Source organism: Scardinius erythrophthalmus, assembly GCF_964197995.2.
Source record: "Scardinius erythrophthalmus genome assembly, chromosome: 5".
Taxonomy (NCBI): domain Eukaryota; kingdom Metazoa; phylum Chordata; class Actinopteri; order Cypriniformes; family Leuciscidae; genus Scardinius; species Scardinius erythrophthalmus.
Window position 1 is genome coordinate 2752757 of NC_138225.1, and position 19255 is coordinate 2772011.

Consider the following 19255-nt stretch of genomic DNA (forward strand, 5'->3'; position numbering starts at 1 on the left):
TTAAAATGTTAAATGTTAAACTTTTGCGAGGGAACGTAAAGTTTCTTGGCGGAATGCAAAAGCATTAACATAATTTTTCCTCCCATCTCATATTTTTTTCGATCACCATGTAACTAAGGGGCTTCATAAGATCATGTGACACTTAAAGTCCCCCTGTAGTCAATAATTGTATCTCTTAAAACTCATCTTTGATCACCAAAATGACGTTTAAGTGTTTTTTTCTGTTAAAAAATTCTTCTCTTAAAATATCTTGAATATAACTCGACACCCTTGCCTCATTTAGTATGCGCGGTTCTATGAATATGCAAATGAGCCCCGCCTCCACCCACTCACTCAGCTCAGAGATCCACTGGTTGACGATCACACATTGATCTGATTGGTTACAAGGTAGTTTGTGACGTCAGAAACACCAGCGATTTCAAAGCGTGTTTTTGAGACTGTCTTTGGTTCACTGCAGTTTTAAGGAGGAAATACTCAGCAATGCTGTCGACTAATGAATTTACACATGCTTTGTCTTAAAGCAGATTAAAAACATCACATAGACATATAAACAACATTAAAAGCTGGATTTTCACCACAGGGGGACTTTAAGACTGGAGAAATTATGCTGAAAATTCAGCTTTGCCATCACAAGAATAAATTAGTTTAACATAAATGTGTAGGCTATATTTTAAACGTGTATTAATATATATATTAAATAGAAAACAGTTATTTTAAAATGCAAAAATATTTCACATTACTGTATTTTATTTAAATAAATGCAGCATTGGTGAACATAATAGACTAATTATAATAAAAATTAGTGTTTTGATCTGCTTACTTAATGAAGATATTAGTGATTATATCACTCTCTCTCTTTACCCTTTTAATCGAGTAGACCTTTGGAGAAGATGAGCGTGAAGAAAACCAGCTTCACCCGAATGAACCTTAAACTAAAGCACAACTGTTGGCACTAACCGTGTGGCAGATGCTAGCATTATCCGAGACGGGGAGACGGCACGGGATGGCACAGAACGGGAGGGGAACACGAGCTCAAACACTGTTGTTCACCATCATCTGACTGCTACACTAACCACTGTGCCATTGCACATGCATTTATTACAGTAATAACAGTACAACATCATGATGTGATCAGGAAATGACAGCGCTGAAACGGTGGCTAGAAGAGCACAGTCATGTTTTTATTTTTTTTAATTATCATTATTATTATCATTATGTTTCTTTTGTGCAACCGCTACATGACTCACATTTAAGATACCAGTAGACGAGGAAAAAAAATAATAAAGAAAACAGAAATCATAAGAATAGGCAATGTTCCATGAGTGAATCCCATACAGAAAGAAAAATTAAAACACTGATATAACAGCAAATCTAAAATATCTCACAGCAGAATTTGACAGAAGAAAGCACAGAAAGGAAAACTCATTCAACATTAATCGTTTCACAATGTAATCATAATTTACCGTGACAAAATGCCGGATATGATAAGATATTTTTTTTTTTTGTCTTTTCGCTTCCTTTTTGTTACTTTATTTTAAAACCCAAATACAAGAATTGCATGTCACGATAGCAACATCCATAACAGATTTATGGTTAACACGCACTGTTTTGGTATAGCGTACTTCAGCGAGGAAAAAAAAAATACATAAGAAAGGAATCATAACAGATTGAAACAATCCAATATAAAGTAATAAATAGAAAACAATCAGATTCAATTCTTGTCATTTCTTGTTCATATGAATACATAACATCTACAAATTTTTTTTTTAAGTTAATAAAGTCAAGCTATGGTAGGCTATATAAATACATCACCAGCATGCACAATATTGTATTATCGAGAATATTGGAGCTGTAATCGTCAGAAACAGTATAATAGGCAAGTGCATTTCATGAGAATTTTGTTAAAAATAAATTAACAGAATAACAAAAAAACAAAACAAAAAAAACAGTCTATGGTATCAGTGATATAAACTGAGCGCATCAAACCAAGTGATTAGGCATTGCTTTCAAATGGTCGTTTTTCTGCAAAGCGTTTGATATTTTTCAGTTGATTATTTTAATCAATAATAGCCTACTACTCTTCAGTGCATTAAAATTAAACGTAATTATTCTCGAACAGGGCCGTTTTTGATATCCACGAAATAATAATGATAATAATAACGATTTCAATCATGGTTATTAAACCGGTTTTAGCTTTGGATTGAGAAGGCAATGCATCTGGGGAAATCAGAACTGTGTTATTTTTTAATTTTATTTTGTGAGATGTGAGATGCATACTAACGACGTGTATCATAAATGGCACAGATAACCAGTTCAAACGTAAACGACTGTCAAACATTAGTGGGTGCAATTCAGAATCCCAATAAACGTCTATCCGAGAGATAAAAATGCGCCCAGTGCAGCCGGTTTGCAAGGCGATAACATTCAAGTTTTCACTTTTTTCTTTTTCCTTAAGCCTATCCTTGATGCTTTGAAGTACTTCTTACTCACAATGTAAATTAATATAAGCAGCTCCGCTTCGTATTTCACTACAATAACAGCCACTACGCCAGTGTTCGGGTTTATCGTAACTCTTCAGCCATTTCAGAATAGACTTGACGCACCAACAAGCTGTTGTTCAGGTAAACGTCACAGAACAATAGCTACGTCTATTATTATTAGTATTTTTTTTTAATGTTTTTTTGAGGCGTACCATTCTTTTTAACTAGCACATTTCTCTAAATCGTAATTTAGTGGGAAATAAAGAAAACTGCGGCGACTATCATCAGCAAACGTGGCTCAATCATGCCTCCATTTTGTGATTTTTTTTTTAATACTTTTTTTATTTTATTTTTCTTTATAGTGTGCGCACGCGTGTTTTACATTACGGCCGAGAGGAAAAGGGTCTCAAAAGATCTTCTCTTTTCTTCAATGCTTTAATTGTTGGCTTCGCCTGCTTCGTCATCTTGTTGATCGCTCGTCCAGAGCGTCAGGTTGTCTCGCAGGAGTTGCATGATGAGGGTCGAGTCTTTGTAGGAGTCCTCGTTCAGGGTGTCCAATTCGGCGATGGCGTCGTCGAAAGCCGTTTTGGCGAGATGGCAGGCTTGCTCAGGTGCGTTCTGGATCTCGTAGTAGAAGACAGAGTAATTGAGCGCCAGACCCAAGCGGATGGGGTGTGTAGGTTGCATGTGCTCTTTGCTGATCTCATGGGCTTCGCTATAGGACTTCTCAGAGGACTCGACCACTCCTGCTTTCTTCTCGCCGGTGGCCACCTCCGCCAGATAACGGTAGTAATCGCCCTTCATCTTCAGGTAAAACACTTTGCTCTCATGCTGGACGTCTCCGCAGTTCTTGATCAGGAAGTTGTCGAGGAGGTTGAGCACGTCTTGGCACACGGTCTCCAGCTCCTTCTCGATCTTCTCACGGTAAGCGCGAACCATCTCGATCTTTTTCTCGTTGCCGTCCGCCGAGGTCTTCTGCTCGATGCTGGAGATGACGCGCCAGGACGAGCGCCGAGCGCCGACCACGTTCTTGTAGGCCACGGAGAGCAGGTTCCTCTCCTCGTTGGAAAGGGCCTCGTTCAGCTCCGTTACCTTGAAGATGGAGAGGAGGTGAAGTTATTCAACCATTCTTTAAAACTTTAACAGGTTTTACAGTCAAAGTGGCCAAGTGATGCATGCTCTTTATGAATAAAATAACATTTACATTTACAGTCAAACCAAAGTTCATTCAGACACCTTCAACATTTCTCACTTTATCATTCGCTAAAATGGTAATAAAATATGACAAGAACTCAGTTGATATTTCACTGGTTTTGTCCGTCCTTCTGTTAGACTGTCTCACACATGAATTATGTTGAATATCTGTCAGCTGTTAAATTTAACTACACAATTAGATAATACCAGTTTAGCTCAACCAATCACCAAGCAATGCTTCATTTTGTTCAGTCTGTGTGTAAAAAGAGCATTAGCAATTCAGCAAAACATGATCAGGTCAAAGAGTCGGAATCATTTTTGGGCCCACATTTGTATAAATGTTACTGGTAGTCCCTGAATGAAGAATTTTTGGTTATAATATGTCACAGTTTACTTTATTTTGCTCTCCTCACTCACATAAATTAACTATAGTGTCCTGCACACATAAAAAATTATATCTGGTGTCTGAATAATTTGTGGTTTGACTGTACACTACCAGTTTGCTCACAGATTGATCAAAAATGCAGAGAAAATTGTGAAATATTATATTTAATATTTATTAACTATTAATAAACTATTTAAATTAACTTTTTTAAATTTAATATATTTTAAAATGTAATTTATTTCTGTGATCAAAGCTGAATTTTCAGCATCATTACTCCAGTCTTCAGTGTCACATGATCCTTCAGAAATCACTCTAATATGATGATTTGCTGCTCAAGAAACATTTATGATTATTATGAGTGTTGAAAACAGTTTCATAATATTTTTGTGGAAACCGTGGAACAATAGGGGTAATTCAATACGGAAGAGGATTAGGGCCAGGCAATAATAAAAAAATAAAACCATCTCGAGATTAAAGTCATTATAATGCGAGATTAAACTCGTTAAATTTCGAGAAAAAAAGTCGAAATACAATCTTGAGAATAAACTCATTAAATATCGAGAATAAAGTCGTTGTGTTGCGAGAAAAAACTCGTTAAATTTCGAGAAAAAAAGTCGAAAAACAATCTCGAGAATAAACTCATTAAATATCGAGAATAAAGTCGTTGTGTTGCGAGAAAAAACTCGTTAAATTTCGAGAAAAAAAGTCGAAATACAATCTTGAGAATAAACTCATTAAATTTCGAGAATAAAGTCGTTGTGTTTCGAGAAAAAAAGTCGAAATGAAATGTACAGAATAACGCATTCGATCAGTGTTCATTGCATAGCCTCGATATCAACCTCATCGAGGTTTCGTGGTTTCCCAGGATACCATAAGACACATTATTAATCGTTGTTGGTTGTGTACGCCTCCATCCACAGAATGTAACGACTGTAACCATCTATACAGCCATTAATGGCAATGCCGTACGGTTTTAATTTATCATGGCTGTCCATATGCCAGAATGTATTTGGGCCAGCGAAAGTGGCGTCTTCTCAAGCGTCTCCTTCGTCGAAATTCCACACCTTGAGGATCAACAAGTTTAATAATGCGTCTTATGGTATCCTGGGAAACCATGAAACCTCCATGAATTTCATGTTGGACAAAAGCGAGTACATCGCGCAAATTGGACTGATTTTTTCTTCTAAAAACACCTAGCCGACCTAGACCTAATGTTCTATTCTTTGTTACTGAAAGAAAGTCAAAAATATAGATTGTCTAAGTGATCTAACTCTGCCATGTCCTCTATCAGGTTATGCAATGAACACTGATCAAATGCGTTATTCTCTAACGTTACATTTCATTTCGACTTTTTTTTCTCGAAACACAACGACTTTATTCTCGACATTTAACGAGTTTATTCTCACAATTACTTCGACTTTTTTCTCGAAATTTAACGAGTTTTTTCTCGAAACACAACGACTTTATTCTCGAAATTTAATGAGTTTATTCTCAAGATTGTATTTCGACTTTTTTCTCGAAATTTAACGAGTTTTTTCTCGAAACACAACGACTTTATTCTCAATATTTAATGAGTTTATTCTCAAGATTGTATTTCGACTTTTTTTCTCGAAATTTAACGAGTTTAATCTCGCATTATAATGACTTTAATCTCGAGATGGTTTTATTTTTTTTATTATTGCCTGGCCCTAATCCTCTTCCGTAATTCAAAGTAAAGGTTTGGGGTAAGATAAAAAAGAGAGAAAATAATACTTTTAAAGTGATCATAAGTGACAGTAAAGACATTTGTTACAAAATATTTCTATTTCAAACTAATGCTTTGAAGTTTCTATTCATCAAAGAATCATGAAAACAAAAAAATATTAAGCAGCAAAACCTGTTTTTTAACATTGATGTTAATAACAAGAACCATTATTAATAATTGAGCACTAGTAATAATTGATAATGCCAAATCATCTTGTACTACATCAAAACCTGCGGTATTGCAGTACGCATTTTGATGACGTCTGCTTTAAAGGGTCAGTTAACCCAAAAATGAAAATTCTGTCAGTAATGACTCTCCCTCATGTTGTTCCAACCCCGTAAGACCTTCGTTCATCTTTGGAACACAAATGAATATATTTTTGATTAAATCTGAGAGCTGTCTCACTCCTCCATAGACTTCTAAGGGACTGAAACTTGCTGGCCCAGAAAAGTTATTAAAGAGATCGTTAATATAGTCCAAGTGACTACAGTGGCTCAATCTTAAGTTTATCAAGCGACGAGAAAACTTTTTGCGCGCTAAAAATAAACAAAAATAGCGACTTTATTCCACTATTCATCTCCACTATTCAAAACACTACGTTAACTCACTCGAGGCCCAGAGAGAAGGAAATGAATAGTGGAATAAAGTCGTTATTTTTGTTTGTTTTTAGCGCGCAAAAAGTTTTCTCGTCGCTTGATAAACTTACGATTAAGCCACTGTGGTCACTTGGACTATATTAACGATCTCTTTAATAACTTTTCTGGGCCAGCAAGTTTCAGTCCCTTAGAAGTCTATGGAGGAGTGAGACAGCGCTCAGATTTAATCAAAAATATATTCATTTGTGTTCCGAAGATGAACGAAGGTCTTACGGGGTTGGAACAACATGAGGGAGAGTAATTACTGACAGAAACTAACCCTTTAAACATTGCTGGCAAAACTAAAAGCACATGTGATGGATTTTTTAATTAATCATAACTAACATTTATTTTTCTTGCAGGAACAACATTTGTATGCTTTTGAAACTTAAATGTTTCAAAATTCTTTGGCAAAAACACGTGACTTTGGTTGTGTGAGTGTAAAAAAATAAAAAAATGAGAAATGAAACTAGACTGATGTCTGTCTAGGTTTCAAAACTTGTGATTATGAAGTAATCACAAAAACAGAGTTTGCTTCTACCTAATAACAGGAGGGTTTGTCTATTAAGAACCAATAAAATTGTAGGGAAATGATGTAATGTATCATGCTCCTATTCTATAAAACTGTTGTATTTCTGTTTGCTGGTGGGATTCTCTCTGAAATTTGTCTGAGATCCTCTGACCGCGCTTCATCTTGGGGGATTCTCTGAGAACTACTCGAGAACTCTCCCGGCCGTGATTAAAGCATTCAGAGGGCATTTGCTGAAGTCTGTCTGGTTATTATTGCTGCGCAGCAAGTAAGTTAGGGGAACAAGTTAGAGATAGAGGACGTCAACTGTAGACGAAACCCAGAGAAACTAACGCCGACTGTAGACGTTCAGGGACGTCGATTGTAGACGAGACCCAGGTAATGCTGGGTACACACCAAAAGATAATCGGGCTGATTTTGGGCCGATTTCCCCCCTTCCGACAATCCTAGCTATGTCCCGATTATCTTATCAGATTTCCCCTTGTGAGGCGTGTTAAGAGAACCTGATCGGAAGAAAGTCGGAGCCGCCCCGATCGCGAATCGTAAATATTCAACATGTTTAATATTTACGGTCAGAAATCCTGATGTGTGGGGGGAACTCTGAGGACAAACGCGCACACACTCTGGAGATTATCAGGTGAAACTAAACAATATCCAATCAGAAAGTGAGATGACGGAAGACGGAAGCATAACAAACGCAGTCATGGCGCAGCACAAAGTGAAATTGATGTGGACAGCAGAGATGGAGGATCAGCTTGTTGATTTGTGGCAACAGCACGAATGTTTATACAACGTGTTGTGTAAAACCTTTCCAAACACTATCATTGCAATTTCTTCCTGCATATCGTCCGCCATGCTTATTCTGAGGTCTCGCGAGATTTTGCGAGATTTACTGTTTTCACAGTCGAGACTCTGGTTGAAAATCTGTTGGTGTGTGGTGTGCTGTCTTTGTCACATCATGGCACACTATAGGAGCAAAACGCTTAAATCTAGGATTTTTTGTCCTCATGTTTGTGGTCTATCACATTTTGAAAATCTTATAAGATGTAAAAAATCTTTTGGTGTGTACCCAGCATAAGACTTAGGTCAGGTGTGAAATAGAGAAAAATCTACCACACACACTAACCAAACGTTTACGCCTTCAACCTTATTTAGTGACAGAGCTGTTTATGCAGCACTAGGGCATTAGTGTCACTCATAATCCTGCTTCATTTGCATGGGTCACTAATGAAAACCAAAAGGGCGACGATTGTCTTTATACACAAATCTGTGTCAAATTCAGCCATGTCCATTAAATTTGAATTAGTGCTGGGCAACGATTAATCGTGATTAATTACATCCCAAATAAAAGTGTGTGTTTACAAAATATATGCGTGTGTACTGTTTATAATTATTTTGTATATATATAAATACACAAATATGCATGTATATATTTAAGATTTTTTTTATTTATATATAAAATATTAATATTTATATATAATATAAATGATGTGTATATATATATATATATATATACACACACATACATGCAAATATTTCTTAAATGCATACATGCATATGTACACAGCACACACACATATATTATGTAAACACACACTTTTATTTTGGATGCGATTAATCGTTGCTCAGGACTAATTTGAACAGTTTAAGGAAATGTCATGCAAGTGCAGAATTGCTGCAGAGAGGGTTGTGTTGTAAATGGTAGTTCACAATGTCCTTTTGTGAGTCATGAACAGTTCAAGTAAGCTTCAGCGTGGTGATTTGCCAGATGTCTATTTATGGACATGGCTTCTTCATTGTTCGTTTTCACCATGTGTAGTAAATCTATTCATAGAAGACTGGCAGAGTTTCAAACGAACGGCATGCCACTTGCTTTGGTGTAAAAACATCGCAAGCTGAATTCCTGTTTTTGTCGTTTACAGAGCAACATTGTGAAGAGTGAGCCTACACATTCTTTACAAAAAAAATGTCCGAATGAACGCATCTCAGGGATGCTTTGATTCAACAGCCTGACAGTGGGCGGATGAGCTGGAGACTAAAGAAAGATCTCTCTCGCTCCTCTTCTACTACCTTTCAGATGCAATTCCCTGCGTCCTTCGGAGAGGCTCCATGATTTTTGCTGTATCATTAGTCATCCAAAAACACACAACCAATGCATCCCTCTGAAATTTAAAGGAGTAGGTCACTTTCAAATACAAATGTCCTGATAATTTACTCTCCCCCATGTCATCCAAGATGTCCATGTCTTTCTTTCTTCAGTCGAAAAGAAATTAAGGTTTTTGAGGAAAACATTCCAGGATTGTTTCTCCATATAGTGTCTTCAATGGGGTCCAATGGGTTGAAGGTCCAAATGTGAGTTTCAGGGCAGCTTCAAAGTCTCGACACAATCCAAGTCGATAAATAAGGGTCTTATCTAACGAAATGATCATTTATTTGAAAGTGAACTAATCCTTTAATACAGAGAGTGGCTCTTGATAACCTGAGCGCTCATCAGCGAAGCTGTAGGTTTGATATTGATCTTAATCGGAAAACAAAACAAATGATTTCAATGACAACATTTTATTTAACCCCTTGAGCTAAAATATGTACTTAATACCCCAAGATTTTAAATTAATTATTATTTACACAAAAATAACCTTTGCAAAAGATGGTTTGTGCTGGCTCAAGCTGTTAGTAAATCTGGCCCTTCATTTTTTTTTAATAAGCTTCTTGTTTTGATTTGATCACTAAATAAAAAGAAAAAAATGATCAGTTAATTAAAATCATTTTTTATTAAAAATGCTACCTTATTATAATTTAATGCATTAGCTTTCAATAGACTCACAAACCCCGGTTCAACATGGACAAAACTCAAAAAGGAAATTTTTCTAAAAAGAGACATGTTTTAATTAACAATTGGTGGTTAAAAAAAAAAAAGAACTAAAGGAATCGGTTTTGGAATTAGATCCAGATTCATTAAATCCTGTCTGACTCCTACATACACTGTAAAAATATATATTTATAACTAAAACTATAACAATATTAACAATATTATTAGAGTATGTTTTATGAGAAAATACTATTTAAGTCTTTCTACTCAACAGTTTAATTCAATATGTTACTTACCGCTTCTTTGTAATTAAGTGTAGCTGCACGTTTAATATGTGATCCTGGACCACAAAACCAGTCACATGGGTCAATTTTTTTTAAATTGAGATGTATACATCACATGAAAGCTGAATAAATAACCATTGATGTATGGTTTGTTAGGATAAGACAATATTTGGCAGAGATACAACTATTGAACATCTGGGCCCGTATTCATAAAGAATCTTAATGCAAAGAGTAGCTCCTAGTGACAAAATTCTAAGAAAATTCTTAGAAATGTGGGCGTTTACTCTTAAAATTACAGAAAAACTCCTAGTAAAGAAAAAAGTAATTCAGAAAGCATCTTAACCCTTAAAAGAGGTCTTAAGGTCAAAATTGTTAGGAGCACGGACGAGGACTTTTAAGAGGCTTAAGAGTTTCTTTAGCAGAGGAGAACATGGCAGAATGACGAAGAAGGAGATGAAATGTGTTGCAGACAATGGATGACAGTGAGTTAATAAGACGCTATAGATTAGATCATGCAGGGATCATGTTTGTGACAGATCTTTTTAGAGACACGCTAATATCTCAGACACAGCGCAGAAATGCCATAGCGCCAGAAATGAAAGTAATCACTACATTACGATATTTGGCAACTGGGAAAATTCCATGTTTGATACATTAAAACCAACATTCAAACCACCATTTAAATAGACATGCCAACAATCAGTGTAACTGGAAAGAGTGGAACAATTTTTATCATTCTAAGCAATCAAATACCTTATAGGAAATCAACAGCATGGTAAATAAAAAAAGGATTTATATACACATATATAATGTGTGTGTGTGTGTGTGTGTGTGTGTGTGTGTGTGTGTGTGTGTGTGTGTGTGTGTGAGAGAACGATCAAATAGGAAAAATTACGCATGTAAGTTCAAAGTGAAGGCTTAGAATAGACCCTATCCTTAAAATCACTTTTTTCCCCTTCTTGGACAACCAACCAATCACAGTCTTCAAAAGATTGTGTCATACATAGCAACGGGGTCAGCCCCGCCTCCTCACTAACATAAAAGTTTTTGTCTTTTCCTTACTCAGAGTTGCTCTCAGATCGGTCCCGAATCGCTCTTAAGCTAAGACTCCTACGTAAAAGTTTTTAAGCTAAATTAAGAGTTTTCTGAGAGGATTCTTAGAATCTTTATGAATACGGGCCCAGGAATCTGAGGGTGCAAAAAAATCTAATTGTGCTACATTCACTCACAAAAATATATATTTTTTACATATTTATGGCAGGAAATTTACAAAATATCTTCATGGAACATGATCTTTACTTAATATCGGAATGATTTTTGGCATAAAAGAAAAATCGATAATTTTGACCCATACAATGTATTTTTGGCTATTGCCACAAATATACCCGTGCGACTCGAGACTGGTGACGTGATCCAGAGTCACATATATGCACATAAACAGAAAAACACTAAATCAGTTTCCTGCATCAGACAACAGTTTACAGTATTACTGATCAATTTCACCACAACTTGCTTCCATTTCAAGCACAACAGCCATTAAACAACCTGAGACTGAAAGAGACAGTTGCTGAATCATTGCGTAACGCATAAACTGGTATTGCAGTCATAGTTATGTTTGCGTACAGTACCATTTACAAACTGCCTTTAACCTCTTCCATGCATAACGTCCCATCCAGACAGCGGGGGGGAAGTAAAGAGCCGTTTCCATAGAAACAGGGTAATCGTCTTTGTTTGGACGCAATCGACTATCTCTGCTGCTGCCGTGGCAACAGCAATGATGTCCACGCTTCTTGCCTGCGTGTGTGTGTGTGTGTATGTGCGAGATTACATGTGTTTGTGTGTCTGTAATGCGTGTGTGAGCGTGTGGGTGGATGAGACATGCTGTTGTACGTGGATAGGATACATACTCATAATAACCTGTCAGGAAAATCTGCTGTTAATCAAGCAGTGCATGTGTAGAGATCATATATGATCACCAAAATTACATATTTAAACGTTTTTTCCTTGAAAATAAATTTCTTCATGCCTTAAAATAGCTTGAATGTAACTCGACACCCTTGACTCATTTAGTATACGCGGTTCTATGAATATGCAAATGAGCCCCGCCTCCACTCACTCACTCAGCTCAGAGATCCACTAGTTGACGATCACACGTTGATCTGATTGGTTACAAGGTAGTTTGTGACGTCAGAAACACCAGCGATTTCAAAGCGTGTTTTTGAGACTGTCTTTGGTTCACTGCAGTTTTAAGGAGAAAAAACACAACTTTTGAAAGTGGGTTTCAATGCGCAAGTTTTTGAAAAAAACACCGTTATCATCTTCGTGTAAACTAAACAGGGGCGGCCTTAAGCATCTGGGGGCCCGTTTCAATAACTAATATGGGGCCCTGCCCACATAAAATGTAAACATGAGCAGAAAAAGCAAGGATTCTTGTTGGCTTGCATCATATTTTATTACGCGCACTTTCAGCTTCATGAACAGGCACCACTGGCATATGTACGTTTCATTTCCTATTCAAATTATTTCCCTGCTCAAAAAAACAACAACGTTTTAACCTTACGGAAAAAAGGCAAAGTATAAACACATAAACTACCGGTATTTATTTACTTCAGATCACCGTTCGCGGGGGCGGTAAACGTCGCCATGGTAACCGCGGCGCGACTCAAGTTCGACCAATCAGATACGTTAGTGTTTTGCTTAGAATTATGGGTAGTGTAGTATTTCTCCAGAAGATCGCAAATAACAAGGTTGATTTTTATACTTTGTGGCTTTTATATGAGCAGAAACTTTCGTTTCACAACCTCGTAGCTCGTGGTCAATCTAACTTGGATGGTTTAGGGGTCTCCAACATTTTTTAGCTACTTTTTTAAAATGAAAGTGGCCGAGAGCTATATGCAATAATTAAATCTCTTAAATAATGTCTCATAACTCTCATATTAACAACTATGCTAACTGTTTTAGACCTAAACGAGTTATTGTAGGCCTATATATGTCACCCTTAATTGACATAAAAAAATAATATACTGTAAAAACACATAATTATTGTTGATTTTATAGTGCATCATAACTAGAGATGAAATGGTATGAAAATGTAATTTCATGATTATAGTGAGCAAAATGAGCATGGTTATCACATAATCCTGTTCAAAAAGTACTAATACTACACAATAAAATCAATTCACCAAGTTTTATGTCGAAAACGTTTCGGTTACTCACGTAACCTCTGTTCTCTCTAGAAGAGGGAACGAGTATTGCGTAGTTTGCTTACGCTACGGGAAAGCCTTTCTTTCTCGAGATACTGAAGCCAAAAATTATCCTTAATTTTTATAATCTTGTCAACGCAGTGCGGCAGCCTGCAGACCTAGGGCAAGCTTACTAGCGTGCCCATTGGCTGCCCTGCGGCAACTGCAGCAGCCTACCGCTGAGCCCTTGGCGTGACGTCACGACCAATGAGCGCGCTTGGCGCGCTTAATGCGTCACAGCCCGCGAAAAGGGGTGTGGCTTAGCGTATATAAACAGGGCTCGGAGGCTGCTTCTGTCGCATGAAGCGAAATGAGCTCGTGGCGCGAGCACGGCGGGCTACGCAATACTCGTTCCCTCTTCTAGAGAGAACAGAGGTTACGTGAGTAACCGAAACGTTCTCTTACGAGAGGTTCTCTCGTATTGCGTAGTTTGCTTACGCTACGGGAACGCCCTTGTCAACGCCGTGCGCGCCCAGCATCCACTGAATGAGTCCCAGGGAGAGCCCGGGGAACGTGATAGCGGAGAGCCGGGCAGCCCGAAGAGGGCTAGCGCCGTACATAAGCACACACTAGGGGGTTAGGAGCGGCACGGCCGGTCCGAACTGACAATTCCCTGCATAGTGCAGCTCAACCAGTAGAGCTAAATCACACAACGTAGCCCGCGCACAGATAGTGGGCTGGCATACGCGAGACTTAGACTGATAACACTTTCGCCTGCAAGGCGGGAACATCCAGGTTGTAAAACCTAACAAATGTGGAGGGGGAGGCCCAGCCTGCCGCTGCACAAATGTCATGAATGGGAATCCCGCTGGACCACGCCCACGACGAGGCCATGCCTCTGGTGGAGTGAGCTTGAATGCCCAATGGGCACTGCAGGTCTTTAGACGCATAAGCAGCAGCAATAGCGTCCACTATCCATCTGGACAGGCTGTGTTTCGAGGCGGCGAGACCCTTGGTGCGCCCGCCAAACGAAACAAAGAGCTGATCCACCACTCGTTTGACTGAAGACAGTGCTATCAGAAAAACGGTTTTGAGCGTGAGGTATTTCATATCCACAGTTTCCAAGGGTTCGAAGGGATGCGCTTTCAGGGCCTCCAAGACCAGTGAAAGATCCCACATAGGAACCGAGGGGGGTCGCGGGGGGTTCATCCTCCTGGCTCCTCTAAGGAAGCGGATGACGAACTCGTTCCTTCCTAATGCGCGGCCCAGCTCTGAACAGAGAGCGCTGAATGGCCGTGACATAGACTTTGAGCGTGGAGGGGGACCTGCCCGCGTCCAGTAACTCTTGAAGGAAACACAGTACTCGCGATACCCCACATGTCTGTGGATCGAGCCCCTTAGCAGTGCACCATCTGTTAAACACTGACCATTTCGACATGTAGAGCCGCCTCGTAGAGGGGGCTCTAGATTGTATGATCGTGTTCATGACCCCGTCTGGCAGATCAGCGTGTAATCGTTGAGGCTCCACGCATGCAGAGACAGCGCTCTGGATGGGGATGCCATATCGAGCCGCGGGCTTGAGAGAAAAGGTCTCTCTTCACCGGTATCGGCCAGGGGGCTGAGTCTGCCAGCTGTATTAGATCCGGGAACCAAGCTTGGTTCTCCCAGTATGGGGCTAAGAGGAGCACTGTGTGGCGCGCTTCCCTGATTCTCTTGATGACCTGAGGCAGCAGAGAGACCGGGGGAAAAGCATACAGCGGGCCGCTGGGCCGGGTCTGGGCCAGCGCGTCCTCGTTCTTCGAGAAGAACTCTGGGCAATGAGCGTTGTCTTTTGACGCAAAAAGGTCGACTTTCGCTTTGCCGAAACGGCGCCACAGTGACTGGACTGTTTGGGGGTGTTGAGACCACTCGCCAGGGGGAACGCTGTCCCTGGACAGTCTGTCGGGGCCCTCGTTCAGGTGGCCAGGCACATGCGCGGCTCTCAGCGAGCGCAGAGAGTGCTGAGCCCACACGAGGAGGCGTTCCGCCAGGGTGCAGAGCGTCTGATCTGACACCGCCCTGGCGATTCACATAGGCCACTACCGATGTATTGTCCGTGCGGACTAGAACATGGTGACCGTGGAGGAATGGGAGGAAGTGTTTGAGAGCTTTCTCGACCACGAGCATCTCTAGACAGTTTATGTGTAGGAGATTCTCCTGGTCTGACCAGCGGCCATAGACCGGTCTGCCTTCGAAGAGCGCTCCCCAATCTAGGTTGGAAGCGTCTGTCGAGACAACTTTCCGGTGTGAAATCACTCCCATAGTCACTCCTGTGTGATACCATTCGGCTGCCAGCCAGGGCTGCAGGGCTGAAAAGCAGCTCTGATTCACTCTGACTCGCAAGCCGCCGGCCGCCCAGGCTCGGTGGGGCACGCGCGCTTTCAGCCAGCGTTTAAGCGGGCGCATGCGCAGTAAGCCCAGCTGGAGCGCTGCTGCAGCTGAGGCAATATGCCCCAGGATACGCTGGAATGTCCTCAGCGGAACCCGGCTGCCTATTTGGAGGGATGCGGCGAGGAGGCGGATGCGGCGCGCGCGCTGCTCCGACAGTCTGGCCGTCATAGCCACCGAGTCCAGTTCTATTCCAAGAAAGGAAATTGACTGACGGGGTGATAGCGAGCTCTTGGTCCAGTTGACCGAGAGACCCAGCTCCTCCAGATGGCTGAGAAGCGCTGTTCTGTGAGACACAAGTTCCGTCTCTGACTGCGCTAGAATAAGCCAATCGTCCAGATAATTCAGTATTCGCATTCCCTGTTTCCTCAGGGGAGCGAGGGCCGTGTCCATGCATTTCGTAAATGTACGGGGTGCCAAAGACAGGCCGAACGGCAGGACTGTGTACTGATATACTCGACCCTCGAAGGCGAATCTCAAGAATGGCCTGTGACGGGGAGTTATCTGGATCTGAAAGTATGCGTCTTTTAGATCGAGAGAGATAAACCAGTCTCCTGGGCGAATCTGCGCGAGGATTTTTCTGGTTGTGATCATTTTGAACGGCCGTCTCATGAGGGCTTTGTTCAGATGTCTCAGATCTAAAATAGGTCTGAACGCTCCGTCCTTCTTGGGCACGAGGAAGTAGCGGCTGTAAAAGCCCGACTCGCTCAAAGAAGGATGAACCCGTTCTATAGCCCCTTTGCGCAGCAGCTTCGCTATTTCTGCTTGAAGCAAGTGCGCAGCTTCTGAACTCACTCTCGTCTCCGTCTGTGCTGTATAGCGCGGAGGGCGACGAGCGAATTGAAGCGAATAGCCATGTTTTATAGTTTTCAGCACCCATTCTGACGCGCCCTGAATCGCTTCCCATGCTTCCGCATGCATAGCTAGGGGTCGAATGGTCTCTGGGCTCAGATCGCCGCGCTGCGCGGGATGGGGAGCCTGTATCAGAGAGAAAGGCGCGGCGCGCGCGCCGCTGGTGCTCGAACACGGGGGCTGGTAAACAGTGTTGGCCGACTGTACAGCGTTCAGTAGCTCGGTCCCATCGGATGGAGCGTGATTTGCTGTCAAACATCCCAGGCGCGAGAGAGGCGTGGGGATTATCATGTCTACAAGTTAGTGCGCGTGCTCGTGAGCGGGCGCAGGGTTTACACTTATGACACGGCCAGTGTTTGGGAGCTTTAGAGGGTCCGTGACCCAAGGTTACTGGCTGGCAGAGCGAGCAGCGGGTAGGTGTGAGCACAAGGTTGTGGGCACATTTCCTACATTTAATACTCGAGCGGCTTGTGTCCGCTTTATGAGAGAGCGCTCTGTAAGCGTTACCATGGGGACCCTGTTTGTGTGAAGCAGTGAGCACATGGGAGTGGGCACATTTTCTACACCTATAACACCCTCGGCTTGAGCCGCTGTTGCCCGGGGTAACCGAGTGGCAGAGCGAGTTACAGGTAGATGTGAGCACAGAGTTGTGGGCACATTTACTACACTTATTACTCGAGCGGCGTGTGACCGCTTTATGAGAGAGCGCTCTGAACGCGTTACCATGGGGACCGTGTTTGTGTGTAGCAGTGAGCACGTGGGAGTGGGCACATTTTCTACACTTGTAACACCATCGGCGTTATAGAGCAAATGCTTTGATGGCTCATATGTTTAGACGCTCATAAATACTCAAGCACCATCCTGTGAGATGCGGGTTCGCTTTCTGTATGTAAGAAAGCTGGCCGCGAGCTCGGAGAAGACAGCAGAAAAAATATTTTCTGCCGCCAGAGCCGGATTTGAACACGGTTCTCCAGTGCAGAAGCGTAAAATTCTGCCACTGAGCCACAGGGGCACACATGAGCTTCCAGTTGGTGCGAGCATATGACCGAGCGTCGTGTTTCGGCGTTTGTTTGCAGGCGCGCGTGTATTAAAACAGGCCCGTTTACTGCAGCATTAGTATTTCCAGCCGCCTAACTTAGAGGGGACTGAGAAATATGTATCCCGTGAGATGCGGGTTTGCTTTCTGTATGTAAGAAAGCTGGCCGCGAGCTCGGAGAAGACAGCAGAAAAAAGTTTTTTTCTGCTGCCAGAGCCGGATTCGAACACGGGTCTCTGGTGCGGAAGCCTAATGTTCTGCCACTGAGCCACAGGGGCACACATGAGCTTCCGGTCAGTGCGAGCATATGACCGAGCGTCGTGTTTCGTTTCGGCGTTTGTTTGCAGGCGCGCGTGTATTAAAACAGGCCCGTTTACTGCAGTATTAGTATTTCCAGCCGCCTGAACTTAGAGGGGACTGAGAAATATGTATCCCGTGAGATGCGGGTTTGCTTTCTGTATGTAAGAAAGCTGGCCGCGAGCTCGAGAGAAGCAAGCAGAAAAAAGTTTTTCTGCTGCCAGAGCCGGATTCGAACACAGGTCTCTGGTGCGGAAGTCTAATGTTCTGCCACTGAGCCACAGGGGCACACATGAACTTCCAGTCAGTGCGAGCATATGACCGAGCGTTTGTTTGCAGGCGCGCGTGTATTACAACAGGCTCGTTTACTGCAATAATAGTATTTCCAGCCGCCTGAACTTAGAGGGGACTGAGAAATATGCGAGGATTGGAGGAAGTCCGGCCTAAGCGGGACGAAAACACTCTCTCTTCCTCCTTTCGCCGGTGCTCGTGACGTCCGCTCTGATATCCCTTGAGAACGGCGCAGTTGCGCGGCTCGAACAAAGGGAGAGAGAGCGGGAAGATGTCATTATGTGCTGTGACATCGTTTGTTTGCAGGCGTGCGTGTATAACAGGCTCGTTTACTGCAATATAGATATTTCTAGTCGCCTGAGCTAGGAGGGGACTGAGAAATGTGTGAGAAACGGAGGTGGCCGGAGAGTGACGCGCGCGCCCGAGACGCGGGGTAGCTTTCTTATAACGTAAAGGAAGCCAGCCCGTGACCGTCTACTTCTGACATCCCTTGTGAGCGGCGCCTTGCGCGGCTCGAACAGAGGGGGAGAGGGCGTGCGTCATCCGGGGGGGGTAGCTTCCTTGTAACGTAAAGGAAGCTATAGCCCGTGACCGTCCGTTCTGACATCCCTTGTGAGCGGCGCCGTTGCGCGGCTTGACAGAGGGGAGTAACCTGCTGGTCTGCTTCATCCCCTGAGGCGACGGCAGTGCGGGCAGAGGCCGGCCGCTGCGCGTCGGTGAAGGGCGGGGGAGAAGGAGAGAGCGAGGCTCGCGGGAGGGGCTCCGGCGAGCGCTCAGCTATAACCACCGGCTCGGAAGGCCTTTGAGAGCGGCGTTTTTTTCTTACGCGGCCCGGAAGAGGCAGCCGGAGAAGGTGGAGGATCGTGAAACATGGCGAGTCGAGCCCGCAGGGTCGACATCGGCAAGTCCTCACACTGTTCGCAGCCGCCCGTGAAGGGCGCGGGCTGCGTGGTCGAAACCCAGGCAGAGAGCGCAGATTACGTGGCGGTCTCCGTCGCTGAGCGCGGCTCTGCACGAGCCACAGGATGAGCGAGGCATTTGCAACAACGCCTCGCGCTCTTTTAGATGCAAAGTGTGTCGCGGGGCGAACACACAAACACATACAACACA

The 19255-nt window shown here is 42.4% G+C and overlaps 1 protein-coding gene across 1 annotated transcript in view; it reads right to left on the bottom strand.

The window, feature by feature from the left end:
- Positions 1 to 1160: 1160 nt before the first annotated feature.
- ywhag1 (3-monooxygenase/tryptophan 5-monooxygenase activation protein, gamma polypeptide 1) overlaps positions 1161 to 19255 on the bottom strand; it is a 31864-nt gene continuing 13769 nt past the window's right edge. Inside the window, exon 2 of the mRNA XM_081365640.1 lies at positions 1161 to 3572. Coding sequence (XP_081221766.1) covers positions 2916 to 3572 — 657 coding nt within the window. The 3' untranslated portion in view covers positions 1161 to 2915. The remainder of the gene's footprint in view (positions 3573 to 19255) is intronic.